This window comes from Hydra vulgaris, chromosome 13 (genome assembly GCF_038396675.1).
Source record: "Hydra vulgaris chromosome 13, alternate assembly HydraT2T_AEP".
Classification (NCBI taxonomy): Eukaryota; Metazoa; Cnidaria; class Hydrozoa; order Anthoathecata; family Hydridae; genus Hydra; species Hydra vulgaris.
Genome location: NC_088932.1, coordinates 15,262,055 through 15,276,779, shown reverse-complemented (window position 1 = coordinate 15,276,779; position 14,725 = coordinate 15,262,055). Strand labels below are relative to the sequence as shown.

At 30.7% G+C, this 14,725-nt stretch overlaps 1 protein-coding gene across 1 annotated transcript in view; it reads left to right on the top strand.

The window, feature by feature from the left end:
* The first annotated feature begins 11,104 nt into the window (after positions 1–11,104).
* The window catches only part of LOC101237809 (arf-GAP with coiled-coil, ANK repeat and PH domain-containing protein 2), a 102,560-nt gene continuing 98,939 nt past the window's right edge, over positions 11,105–14,725 (top strand). Inside the window, exon 1 of the mRNA XM_065816311.1 lies at positions 11,105–11,201. Coding sequence (XP_065672383.1) covers positions 11,149–11,201 — 53 coding nt within the window. The 5' untranslated portion in view covers positions 11,105–11,148. The remainder of the gene's footprint in view (positions 11,202–14,725) is intronic.

Sequence of the window (14,725 nt, the reverse complement as noted above, 5' to 3'; positions counted from 1 at the left end):
GATCAGGGTCGGGCGGGCTTGAAAAAACGGCCCGGGGTATTTGGTAATGACAGCCTACTTCATATTATGTTTCATATATTTAATATATATTCATATATATATATGTATATTTATATATATATATGTATATATATATATATATTTATATATATATATATACATATATATATATATATATATATTTCATACAATAAGAACTAAGTAAAAGATAATATAGTACAGGTATTCAATTTCATAAAAAGAACGCGGAGACGCGCAGAAGACCGTCAGGTCTTGTCATTGAGAACCGCTCCTAATTTACAATCTCAATAAATCATAATCAAATATAGTCGTATATCTCAATAAAAACTTGACAGCATAAATACATCAAATAATACATGAAATTTTTAAACGTTTCAAAATATAAAAATATATTATCCATAAACAATAATTTCTTTAAGTTTATTTTTAAATGAGAGATAACTCCATTCAAAATTTAAATGAGAGATTCAGAGAAAAATCAAAATGTTTTAAAATTATTTTATTCCAAAAAGAAGCTCCACCTCATGCAATCTTTGTTTTTCCAAAATTAGTTTAATAAAAAGGTTGCCGAACTAAATTGTCTTTTCTCAAATTGTATTTATTTTTATTTTTCAAGGTATATAAATTATGGAAAGAAACTGGGTAGGAATTTATTTTACGTTTGTACATAAAACAAAGAGTTTTAAAAATATTGAGCTGATATATATTAAAAATTTTCATTTTTTTTTTTTTTTTTAATTTAGTTATTTAGATGCCTCAAGAAGACATAACGGTCTTGTCACGGAGCACCGCGGAAGTGCATTTAACTAGGAAGTTCGCGCCTCCTTCCTTACCGTGACGCGAAAATATGTCCGGAGTTTGTTTCTATCCTTGATCTCCTGTTTATAAAGCAAGGGCTCTAATCACTGCACCATGGCCGCTATAAAAGATAAAAGAGGCCATTTCAGGTAAAAGAGGCCTGGCATGAGTAAATCTGTTTTTAAAATTGATAAGACGAGCAACATGCTTCTGCTGACGATAAAGAGGTTCCAGTTTACTTTTATTGGCACTAAATCAAACAATATTTGCATAGTTTAAACGACAATGGATAAAAGAAAAATACAATTGTGTTAAACTTTGTTTATTTAAAGCATTTCTAGCCTTATACATTACTCCTATACTTTCAGCAATTTTGTTGTACAAAAAATTAGCGTGATAATTCCAGCTAAAGTTTTCATCAACACGGACACCTAAAAAGGTAGTATTTGTTTCTCTTTTTATTTGGATTTTGTCTATAAAAAGTAAGGGCAAGTTGGAAGGCAGTAATTTCTTTTTAGAAGTCGGATGAATGAGTGACCATTTTGTTTTATTCATATTTAGTGACAGTTTATTCATTTTGAACCATTCACATATTTTCGCTAATTCAATGTTCATAGTTTGAAATAATGTTAGAATACTTTTATGTGATAAAAAGAGATTAGTCATCAACAAAATAACAGTCATAATTAGACGCTTTAGGGAGATCATTGATGTAGATTAAAAAAAGAAGTGGTCCGAGTACAGAGCCCCAGGGAACTCCACAGATTATATTTAATAAATTAGTTGTACCAGTTACATTACTATAAATAAACTGTTTACGGTTGTCTAAATAACTTTTAAGTATCATTAAAACATTCCCTCTAATTCCATAGTATTGTATTTTTTTAAGAAGAATTCGATGATTAATAGTGTCAAACGCTTTTGATAAATCTATGAAAATTTGAACCCGTATTGATTGATATATAGTATACTATTTAAGGAAGGGTGATTACAAATAACGTTATACAAAATTCTTTCTAAAACTTTAAAAAAAAAACAGAAAGAACAGAAATTGGGCGATAATTTGTATCATTGGTCAGATCGCCTATTTTGAAAATTGGAGTGACTTTAGCTATTTTTGAATAATATATACATACACTGCAGACCAAAAGTTTCCGAACACTTGATATTTTTATATAAAAAGCTAAAATCTATCCTGTATCATTAAATTAATCAATAATATCAATTTATAATACTTAAACATACTAATTTTAAGTGTTTAATTAAGTTTGTTTTTTTAATTGTTTATTTTAACTTGATATATAGCGTTACGTTACTCTAAAGAGCTTGGTCTTGTTAAAGTTATTTATTTGTTGAAACATGAAGTAAATATTTATAATATAATAATAGCCGACTAAAATGATTAGGAATATTTAGTTTTATTTAGTTTTCATTTGGTATTAATGACGGTTGCATTAAAAAATCTTAAGAAAAATTTTAAAATTTTATAATTCGATTATTTAATTAAAAATATGGGTGAAAAACCTTCTTTAACGGTTGCAAAACGTTCTGAAATAATTACATTACATAAATAATTACATTAATGTAAATATCATATATATATATATATATATATATATATATATATATATATATATATATATATATATATATATATATGTATATATATATATATATATATATATATATATATATATATATATATATATATATATATATATATGTATATATATACATATATATGTATATATATACATATATATGTATATACCTCTCGTAAAATAGTAAATATTAAAAATTAATAAATTGTATAAAAAATGTGTATATGCAAAACTATTTGTCACTAATTTTTATTCGAGTTTTACTTACCGTTTGTTTAAGCGTTTTTTCTTTTATGTATCGACAAGCCAAAAATGTGAACGCTATAAAGTACATTTTGTTCCAGGAACATTTGTTCTAAAGTAATGTTCCGCCAAACATCGCTAGCGTGAACTTGGTATAACGTTGCAACTCGTAATGAAATTGTATTTATAAAATAATATTTTTGCATATAATTATTATTATTATTATGTCTTAATTAATATTATTATGTCTTTTTATGTATTATATATTATATAAATAATATTTTGCATTTATTATATATCGAAAGAATAGCTTTTCAAAATTGGTATTATGTATGGATAGCGACGTTAATTTATACAATTTTACATGAAACTATTGGGGTGAAAAAAAAAACATTGAACAGACTGAAAAGTACTAATTAATTAATTCAAAAAAGCTCATAAAATCATAGACATTATTATATTTAAAATCGTTTTGTATTTTGTAAAACTTTTGTATACCGCTACCCCCCCCCCCCCCCATTCTCTCTAAAAAAAATTTTTAGGTGGGTGGGGGTACAAAATTGTTGCGTAATATTGGAAGGGGGGGTCAATTAAGTGTTACAATATGTTGCGAGGAGGGAGGGGGAGGGGAAAGGGGTCAAAAAATGTCAAAAACTGCGTGACGTAATTTATAGACGACCCCTTATGCCAGTTCGCACTAATAAAATTCGAGCTCATTCAGCCTCCCACTTTAACAGTCTTTATACTAAGTACAACATCATTATAATAAACATAGAAATATTAGCCGCCCTCACCACTAGTGTTCACCAGTAGGTGAGGGCCCAGAGTTATTAAGAGCCCAAGCAAAATTTTTCAAATTTTTATTAAAAGTTGCCGTTCTTGAAAATAATATGCATGTAGGGTAAAGTAGTCTAATACCGCCGGCGGCTTATACCGCCATTTCATTTTTTAAAGTTGACTTAAAGAATATTTAGTGACGCAATTTAGGAAACATTGTCAGAACTTCTTAGATAAATCATTTTTTAGTTATAAAACATCATATTTTTTGAACTTTCGCCCATTTTATTGTGGTTTCAAGTCATTCGCAATTATTCTATACAATGTAAAGAGCGTGATATTAGACCATTCTTTTTTTTATCATTGATCAAAAAAGTATACATGCTTAAAACAATCAATACTTTATTGTTATTTTTGTTTATTCATGTGCCCAAGACTTTATTTGATTTTTAAAAGTGAGCAATTTTTACAATGTAAACAAAAAAACGGATATCTGGCGATATTGGTCAGATATCCGTTTTACATAAAACATTTGATATCTGGCCAATATCGCCAGGCTGGAGTGGGCTAATAACGCCACATGTTTATTTTGACTTTCGATATTGAAATTTTGTGTATATGTGTTGTAAATGCACTCGAAGCTTGTAATTTAATGTTTTTCCTCTCAAATTTTACTTTAATTTACTGTAATTTAATGTTGAAGTTTAAAAAATGAAAAAAAAACGTAAATTTTAAAATTTTCTGAAAATATTATTTAAGTTGCTGCGCTAATTGCATCAGTTAACGCGAAAATGACTGTTTAGGGAATACCTTTTTCTTATAAATGTACTTTTGTTATTGTTATCTTTTCACAACATCATACATCCTTGGGCCTGTTTTGTTTTTTATCTACATTAATAATCTTCCTGACATCCTTACATCTAAAGTAGCTCTTTTTGCTGATGACTCAACTTTATACTCCTGTCTTAACAAAAAGTCTTCTCTTTTTGATTGCTTAGAACAGGCAGCCGATCTTGAATCTAATCTTCTTTCTGTAATATATTGGGGCTTGTAGTGGCTTGTCAATTTTAACTCCAACAAAATTCAGTTATTTACTACAAACACCTATTGCAGTAATGTTGACATTCCTATAAATGCGAATAGCAACCCTCCCACTGAGTCCTCATCTTGACATCTTCTTGGATTATTGTTTACTACCAACCTCTTATGCAAATCATATATACAATCAATTGCTAAAATTAAGGTTGCTTTTCTTTATCGTGTTCGCCATTTCCTCTACCCTGATTCCATTTTCTACATTTACAAATCTCTTATATGTCCTTGTATGGAATATTGCTGTCATATTTGGGCTGGTACTTCTAATAATCCTCATTTTCTTGTAGACAAGGTCTAAAAACACTTTGTAAACGTAATTGGACCCACTTTATCTGCTAAACTTGAGCCTCTTTCCCATTGCAGTATCATGGACACTGCTGAAAAGGAGTAATCATCTTTAGTTCCATAAACTAAAACTCAATCTCTCTTGACTCGTCGTTCAGCAAAGTCTAATTCTTTTTCTGAATATGTCCCCGCACGTTCTAAAAACTTTTATTCGTCTAGTTTTTTTCCAGCACTTCAACACTTTGGAACTCTCTCCCATATTTATGTTTTCCTGACTTATACAACCTTCAACTTTTTAAATCTTCTGTCAATCGTTTCCTTGCTCGATAACTCTATTCTTTTTTTCTAGTAACTCCCAACTTAATAGTGGTTGTTATTTATTAGTCCTTTTTAGTTCACCTTAAGTGGGTCTTAGCAAAGGAGCCAGCAGTATATATTGCTGGCAGCATATTCTGCCATACTCAAAATATATTCTAACTTGAGCCGAATATGCTAATAATAGAAACTTCAGAGGAAGTGAAGGAAGTTTCACCGTAAAATTTCTCGGTGCGCCTCACCATCCTTGGCGTCCCCCTCATCGCCACAATATTATTACCATATGTTATCAGTATTACAAAATTTAGAAAAAAATTCAACCCGCTTTTCCTGAAAAAACCCTTTTGAGGGATGAAAGTACACACATTCCTGATTCCAAAAATGTAAAAACTGAAATCAACGAATTACGTCCAAGAAAAAAAATTTCGATTGAAATTTTATTCTAAAGGCACATGACACAGAAATGACAACACACATTTTTTTTTTGCATTTTTACAGCACATTTAATTTGAAAAACTCTTTAAAAATAAAGAAGTAATGCTAAATCTTCTGATTTGACTAAAAACTTATTCTGAAATCATATTGAAGTAAATGAAATCTGGTCTTCGTTGGTTTTACATGTGTTTGCTATTGTAGTCCACAATGCACGTCTTCAATTTGCAACCATAGTTAGGATTACTTGCGTCTTTTGTATCTTTATCAGTGTTCAGCAAATGAGTGGTAAAGAGCTTCTGTTGACTGCTCACTGTAAGGTCTGCTCACTGAATTCTTTGATGTGAAAGAAGACTGCATGTACCTTGGGCGTCACTAGAGCCAAAAGTCCTAAGCTGCCCAGGAAATAAAAAATGTTGACAATCAGCAGTACACCATGTGCAGGGTGAGTGCTGGAGTGTGCTTGTAAACCACAAACAATGTTTGCAACCTTTAAGTCACAAGAAATGAAGAAGTTTGTAGAGTTGGCTTGAATCAATGAAAGTAATTGTCTAATGATTTCATATGCTTCTGACATGTCTTCTGCAACGCAACCAAAAGCTATCGTTTAACTCCACTATCTTTGGCATGTGGTGCAGTGAGCAATTGCTTGCTTGGGACAGAGTAACTGATACTACTTGTCTCAATTATTCCCAGACTGATTTTCAGGAATCCACCTCCACCATCTATTCCAAGCTTGACAATCTTGTCAGAGAATGATTGTCGAGACTGTTGAACTTCATTCAAAAGCTTTTTCAGGTCATTGCAATGAACAACAGTAATTAACTTTTTGGTGTTTAAAGCTTTTTCAGTTGACACATCATTGTCAGTTTGTGTGAAATGATCTGATAAATGTCTTCCGAAGGCATCAAACTTTGCATAAAAATTGCTTTCAATAACTTTTGTTCTGCTGACTTGATTGATTGTTGATGCAAGTTTTTTAACACCAGAGTTTGACAAATTAGTATTCACCTGATCAGTGACAAAGTCATTCACTGTCATGATTGGAGCATTGTCCAAAAGTTTTTTGGTACTGGAAGATCCTAAAATACAGAACAATTAGTTGAACAGTGTAACAAAGCTTAATAAGATCTAAATTTCGCTAAATTTGGCAATAAATTTTAAATGATGTGGGGTTCTATTATTTTTATTGTAAACTTTATATCTTACACAACTAAAACTAAGTTGTGCAACTCTAAATGTTCCATGTAGAGATGCACCTTTTGAAGAAATCACTGAAGATGTAATCTGTTCTGCCAATGTTTGATCTTTTGTCACAAGGGTTTGCATATTTTTTTTTAAATGTTGCCTGATTGCACTCATGGGGAAGGCCTCTGCCTACAAGAGCAAGACACTCTGAGCATCTTCTGTGAGTTTTTGCTTCTGATGATGGCATCGAATCAGTACTGACTGGATGCTTTTCATTTAATTTTAGCCTTCCAACTTTGCAAATAAGATAGTCACAGTTTTGTTCTCGTTTCTCTGGTCTGACTTGAATGCTCTTGTAGTTGAAGATAGGTGGCAAGAGGACAGGCTGGCCAGATTCTTTTTTCCTCAGTTTCACTCTGCAATTCTCACATATTCCCTTTGGGACTCAAGTATCAGAGAAATCAATTGCTTTATCAAGTAGAGAATGAAGTTTTTCAATGATGAATGTTGTCTCTTGTCTATCATACTTTTGAAAGCACAAGAAGCAGACAACCTTCCTGTTGTCTTCATCTGACCATGCAGAATTTGGCATTTTAAAAAATGTAAGTCTTTTTGAGCACTTTAACTTATTGTAGCACTTTCCCAGAATTTTAGTCTGAGCACATTGTAGGGTTGTGCTGTTAGTATTTGAGTCAAACATGCTTATGGTTTTAGATAGATATAATAAGTGAATTCTTTTACATAATTTTCATCAAAAAAATATGCAAACTGGCTTTCCTAGTATACTGTAAAATTATTGCCTATATTCTGTGACAATCAATTTGATGCAATGTTTTACAATCTAATTAAGTGCTGTAATTAATTTAAAAGTCATCTTTTAGTTTTAATAATACTGTAAAAATGCAAAAATATTGTTCACTGTCATTTCAGTAAGATGCGCTAATAGAGTAAATTTCAATTGCAATTTTTTTTCTCGGACGTAATTTGTTGATTTCCGTTTTTACATTCTTGGAATCAGGAATGTGTGTACTTACATCCCTCCTAAGGGTTTTTTCGGGAAAAGCGGGTTGAATTTTTTCTAAACTTTGTAACGGTGTTGTATATAAATAATAACTTTAAAACCATTTAGTGCTATCGCTTCTAGTGCATATTCATGATCCTTCAATTTCTGAGAATGCAACTGAAGCATCATGTATACCAGGGACGGATCCAAAAATATTTTAGGGGAGGGGTGGGTGTCTCAATGACTTTGAATGTTTTTTGAAGTATATTTTTTGACTTAATTAACAAATACTCATGTTAATCTGTTTTTCTCATGCTGTTTACATAACTAAATAGTAGTTTAAACTAGACCGAAAGAAAAATTATTTTGTTCGAAATTAAAATTTTAAAAAAGTGATATTAGGAAAAGTCTGAGTGGGGTCTCAAGACCCTTAGAAGCCCCCTCCTCCCTAAATCTGCCCCTGATGTATATTACAAACCTGCTAGCAAACGGTTTTGACATTTCTTATTTTTGATTCCGAAAGCGCTTCACAGAATTGAAATGCAAAATTGTTGCTTTTATTTGCATTAATTTGAATTGTTTGCTTCTTTTAGAAGTTGTTATAAGGAGAAATAATGCACGGATGATGCTACAAAGAACTATGGAAAATCCTGCTCGAATTATAGTTTAAAGTAAACTTTATAATTATTTAAAAATTCAATGTTTTTCAAATATTCGCGATCATTTAAATTTAAAATCGCGTTTTTTTTGTAAAGGTAAGTGGTTTAATCTATTTTTTATCTAAAATGATTTCTTGTCGATTTTTTTATTTTTTTATTTTGGTGTCCGCGCAAAACAAACACAAGGTCAGCGGTAACAAAAGAAACTAAGACAAACAAAGCAAAACAGACTTTAATGAAGCGTAATAAAAGAAATTGTTAAGGAAAGTAGTTAAAACGAACAACGTTAAATAAACCAAAAAATATCATACCAACGTAGTAATATAAAGTAAACTAAAAATTGAAAAAATAAATATATGAAAAAAACTTTTTATAAACAACATTTTTAAAATAGACTAAAAATAAACTTTTCACGGAACCCATGGACACAACTTGAAATATCCATTAAAGTCAATGTTTGAAAATGTTGTGCGTCAATAGGATTGAGTTGCACTTAGTTCCCGACATGAATTAAGTTAAGTTTATTAGTTAAGCACATGAATTTATATAGTTTATATATAAATTCATGTGCTTAAATTTTTTTGAAGACGTCCTGTAAACGTGTTTGAGACAACTTATTTCTAAGGTCATTAGGACGTCTTAAGTAGGTCTTAAGGAAGTCAATAGGACGCCTAAATATGGAAGTCCTGATATCGTCTTAATATAGGCGCCACTAGGACGTCCAAATAAAGACGTCTTTACTGGACATCTTTAGGACGTCCTAATTTGGTCTAAAACGTCGCGAGTAAGACGCCTGTAAGGCTTGATGTTCGCAAGATTGATGTCTGTGCCCGCTGGGAACTGTTCCTGAGTCAAAACCAGTGTTAATTGAGAAAAATGCTTTTTTGAGGAATATATTGTCGAGTTGAAAAGCAGAAAGCGCAAGTATTGAAAAACATCAAAGAATTCAAACAATTTTTTGCAGCAGTTATTTTCATTGGGAAGCAAGCCCTTTCATACATAGGTAAACAAGGTAAATCTCTCTACAGTTTGCACGATAAATCTATTGATCAAGGGAACCTATTGGAACTAATATGGTGATAGCAGAGTTTGACGTTCCACTTAACAATCATATAGAAAAAGTTATTCAGGTAAGTCAAAGGAGGAAAAATATTTGATACATAAAAGAAAGGGAAGCTCACGTGGACGTGGAGGTTTGGTTGCAATGTTGTCAAAGACCATTGTTTACAATATTCTAGCTGTTATTTCAAACTTGATGAAGAATTACCTAGTCAAGAAAATTGGTGATCAGAAATTCAGATAAGTAAAATGATATCCTGAATTATATTGTAAGCCTGAATGATCTTAAAGATCATTCTGGCTCACAAAAGTTTAAATTGAACTTTTGAAGTGTACCATTATTTTACCAATTTATTAATTAAAATAAAAAATCCTTCATATGGATGAGTGTTGTAACATATAATAGCTAAATACCCCTATACCAAACCATTTTCTACCTCTTTCCCGACCTTTAAGCGCCCTCCCTCTTCCCTTCCCGGTGAGACTTGAAGCCCCAGTCCGCGCCTTTGTATTCTCATAGGCATTAATAAGCTTCTCTGACATTATTTGAAAAGTTTTAGCTTCAGCAGATAGAGTAATATCATCTGCAAATTGAAAGAGCTCACAATCAATGCAATTTGGTAAACTATTCACAAAGATGTTAAATATTTGTGGACTGAGGCCACTATCTTGTAATTTTTTTCAAGTAATTTTTTTACAATTTTACAAGTAATTTTTTTCCAAGGAGTAGTACAAGATTCTCAACCACTCTTTGCTCTCTTTCAGAAAAATAACTTTAAAACCAGAGGAGAGTGTCCATATTGCATCAAATGGCTTCCAATTTTTTCAGAGGAAGGTTGTGGGGTTGTGAGGCCTTAGAAAGATTGACTAGCAGAGTCCCCACCATGTTACCATTATCCAGTGATGTTTTCAACGATTCCGTTGCTGCTATAAGCGCTGTTCTACAACCTGAGTGTTTACGAAAGTCATATTGCTGATTGGGAAGTATTTTAAAGGCATCACAGAAGTTGACTAGTTGGTTAGATATTGCCTTTTCAAAGCAGCGAGCTAAAATTGGAATGATTGACATAGGATGATAATTAGATGGATCGTCACGCAAGTCTTTATTTTCCATACGGATATAATGTTTGATTTTTTCCAGTTGATGAAGTTTTACTTTACTCAAAGCGGACCTCTTACTCTAATGTAGGACAATCTACTCCTGAGTAAAATATCCTGTCGGACAGTTTGCTCCGACGGACAATTTTCTCCGTGACAGTACTCAAGAAAAAAAAAGGATTTGCCCTAATGATTACGAATATATTCAAATCAAAAATCCGAACATTTAATAAAAACGCGACGTAATTTACTCCGATTATTCGAGCATTCCTTTTAGTGAAGTATATTAAATTAAGAAACGTTTTAAAGAATACAATGGAATATATTGTATTCAATACGTTATATAATACAATAAACATTTTTTATAAAGTACAACATATACTATAAACAACATTAAAATATTTAAACAATCATGTTCCATTTGTATTTGAAATTTTATTGGCTTTGTTGTTGTAGTAGATGCTTAGAAGAGTTTTAAAAAAAGGTTTTTAAAATAAATTTGTTCATTGACAAATCACGAAATCTTTCGTTTTAGATTAAAAAAACACAGGTGATTGTATAGTTTGGCATTAAAATGATCCCAGAACTTGATTTAAATGAATGTTTAAAAGATTCTCCTAAATTCCGGTAGGATTTAGTTATTCAAGTTGAATTTCTTTTAACTAGTTGAATTTCAACTGGTTAAAAGCCTTTTAGTTTATATAAATTAGAAAAAATTATTGTATAACATCTGTATTAAAGATGTAGCTTTAGCTTCAATGTTTTAGTGAAGTATATATATATATATATATATATATTTTTTGAATAGTCAATAATTTCAAAAAGGTTTCTTTAGTTGCTACTAAATACAAAATTTTTTTAAAGTTTTGGTGTGTATTGGAAACTTAGAAATGAATTTATTACTTCCAAGTTATAAACTATAGAAATTGTTACATTTTGGTATGATTGGTATGAACTGATATGATTTGATTTAGTTTAATAATTTTTGTAATTTTCTGCATGCATGAGTAGATTTGGTTTTATTCAGATTTTTTTCTAGTCAAATTGAAATTGCTAATGATATTTCTTTAGCTACTTTCTAAACTTCTTGCCAATGATATTTCTTTATTTACTTTCTAAACTATTTAATCTCTCCTTTGCTACTGGTATATACCCTTAAATTTAAAAGGTGCATCTGTTAAACCAATCCTTAAAAAGGACTCAAAACTTGACTGTAATAACTATAGACCAATATCATTATTATCAAATATCAGCAAAATTCTTGAAAAATTAATGTATTCTTGTATCTACCACTTTCTCGATACTTCTAAGTGTCTCTATGGCCGACAGCTTTGATTTCAATTAAAACATTTTACTTTACATACACTTATTAGCATTACTGAAATGATTTGTAGTGGGATTGATAGTGGTTCTTTTGCATGTGGCGTCTTTATTGATCTCCAAAAAGCATTTGATATACGAAGTATCGCTAATGATTGTTTTTCATCCTATATTAAAAATTGTACTCAGTTTGTCTCGAAAAAATGGAAGAGAGAGGATTATACGCTTTCTGATTGAGCCGATCATTCAGTTGAGCGATGGTATTTACAATGGCTGATTTGCTAAGCTGCTCAAAAGATAGTGCTGGATCCAAATTCTTGTAGCGTTAAAGGCCCTTTTTCAGATATTTTAATAAGCTTGAAAAAGATGTACGTTGCTTATTGAATCGTCACAGTAACAAGGCTTTTAACTTTACACCTAAATCCAAGGTTATCGATCATGAACATTAGTGTTGTATCGGCTGACAGCAGTGTTACATCATTTTGGCACAATGTTTTATAGCCAATTTTACTTGCGCAAGACATATAACAACACTAAAATTGCATCAAACTCCTTCTCCAGTTACTTCAACTTTGGACTCAAGGTTGATCAGTGACTTACAAATAGAATTTCTCAATTTTACAAAACATTCGAGCATTATGTACAAGCTACTCCAGTGAATTTTGCAGTCAAGTATTAGTCGAAAGCCTTTGCCAAATTTGTCTAATGCGTATTTTTGAAGTGTTTGATCATTTTTTGTTGGAGATCAGCGGTTAAAAATCACCAGTCAGTTCAAAAGAGTTATTCTTTTTACTCATAACAACTTGAAACTTGCCGGAAAAGTCTTCTCCATTGGTTTTGTTTGTGACATCTTCAGTATTTCTATCCTTGTCACTTTCACTGCTATTGTTGTAATTACAGATTACTTTCAAGTTTTTTCTTTGCAAAAGTTGACGGCTTTTTGTAACACCTATTTGAATTGCACGATTGTTGATCACAATTATCTAAACATCAGTATCAATGAAAACAAAACCGATGACGATGCTGCATCTCGGGACAATTTCTTCTTCAGCACGTCAATTTCAAGGTTAGTTTTTAGGTACTTTCACCATTTAATTTTATCTCTTTGTTGCATTTCTTACACTTTGCAAGTTGATTTTCTTTATCATACGGAAAAAAAAACCATACAAAACTTTCGCCAACTCATATACCTGTGCTGAACTCTTTGAACTATTTGGGACATTTTATGTTTTTCTGGATGTTAAGGTGATTCAAGGTTCTTAATTAAAAATGCATAAAGTTTTTTTAGCAAACATAATTATAATTGCTGTTAATTCCATAACTTTACATGGTATACCATTGGCAAATAACACTATGAATAACTTTCTATAATCTATTATCTTGATGATTTTAAAAAATTAAAAATATTTTTAATTTTGTAAAAACATCAAGAAGTTTTAATTTTCTTTTAGAAATTTTCTATTAAAATTGCTTTTGAATTAGTGCAAAGCTCAAACATGTGTTCAACCATAGTCATAAGAAATAGATTTCGTATGTCTATATATTATATATATATATATATATATATATATATATATATATATATACATATATTGCACATTTTTTTATAAAGGCTGTAAAGTAGTTGTTGCTAAGCATATTTATACCATTGCTAGGGTATTTTTTAAAATTGGCTTTGGTTGAAAATTTAGCGAAATAAGGCTACTTCTAGGACTTATGAGGTTACTCCTTCACAGTTCCTTGCATGCACATGATTTTTGTTTCATATAATCAATGTATGCCTTAGTATCTTTCAGTAACACCAAAGTAAATTATGTGTAAGTAACGGCCTTAAGAGATATTAAAGCTCAAAGTTAGGGTAAAATTTCAAATTTAGTGGTTTTGGACCATGATTTCTAGACAACTAAAAATGTAACCATGTTGAATTTTTACTTTTAAAGTAGAAATCTACCCATATTAGCAGAAAAAAATAAAAACAAACATGTCTATAATATTCATGTCCCCATGATCCCCACCACATCCCTGGTAGTACTGCGCTCAACTCGTTTCTCCGCGCAGCGGCCTTGTTTGTCAAGGTTCGTGTTTCGGAGTTATAGAGTTGATAGAGGGTTATACCACAATAAAAGTAGCCTCCTCGTCTGTAGTGGCCTTCTCGGCCTTGAGGAGGCAAATTAACAAAAAAAAAATGCTGCTAAAATTGTCCTACAAAGTAGCAGTTGCACTCTAATTGGCAAATATTTTCACAAAGTTGGCCAAATTTTGGGGCCCAATATCTCCGAAATAAATAGGAATTGTCGAAAATTTTTTTACCAGTGGCCTACTTTCATTGTTTTTTACAAATTATCTGAAAATGAGGACAATTTGAAAACATCCAGAATTTACTTATTTTGCCTAGATTTCTCAAACAATGGCTCTCAGAATATACTTGCCATTCATTTTTAATTATTATCTTAAACAGTATTTTTTATTTTTTTATTTTGACGTGTTAATACAGGCTTTAACTCAAATTAAATAAACAAAAAATGGTAACTTGTAAGTTTTTTTACTATCTAATTTTATAAATTTGATGACAGCGTTTATATGCCTATATTCAATATTTAGTTTGTGCCAAAATAATATTAATACAATGGTTTTATTTTTGGTGAAATGTTCAATCTATTAATAGAATTTATCAAAAAGAAAGTATAAAATTTTCTGAAGTAAAAATGCTCTTGGAAAAATTTACATGTTCAAAAGTAAATGAACTGGGAGGACTAAGGTTGTATAAAATCTGAGTTTAATTCCAGCTTAATTAATTTTCAAGCACTTATTATAAAATACAATAAAATACT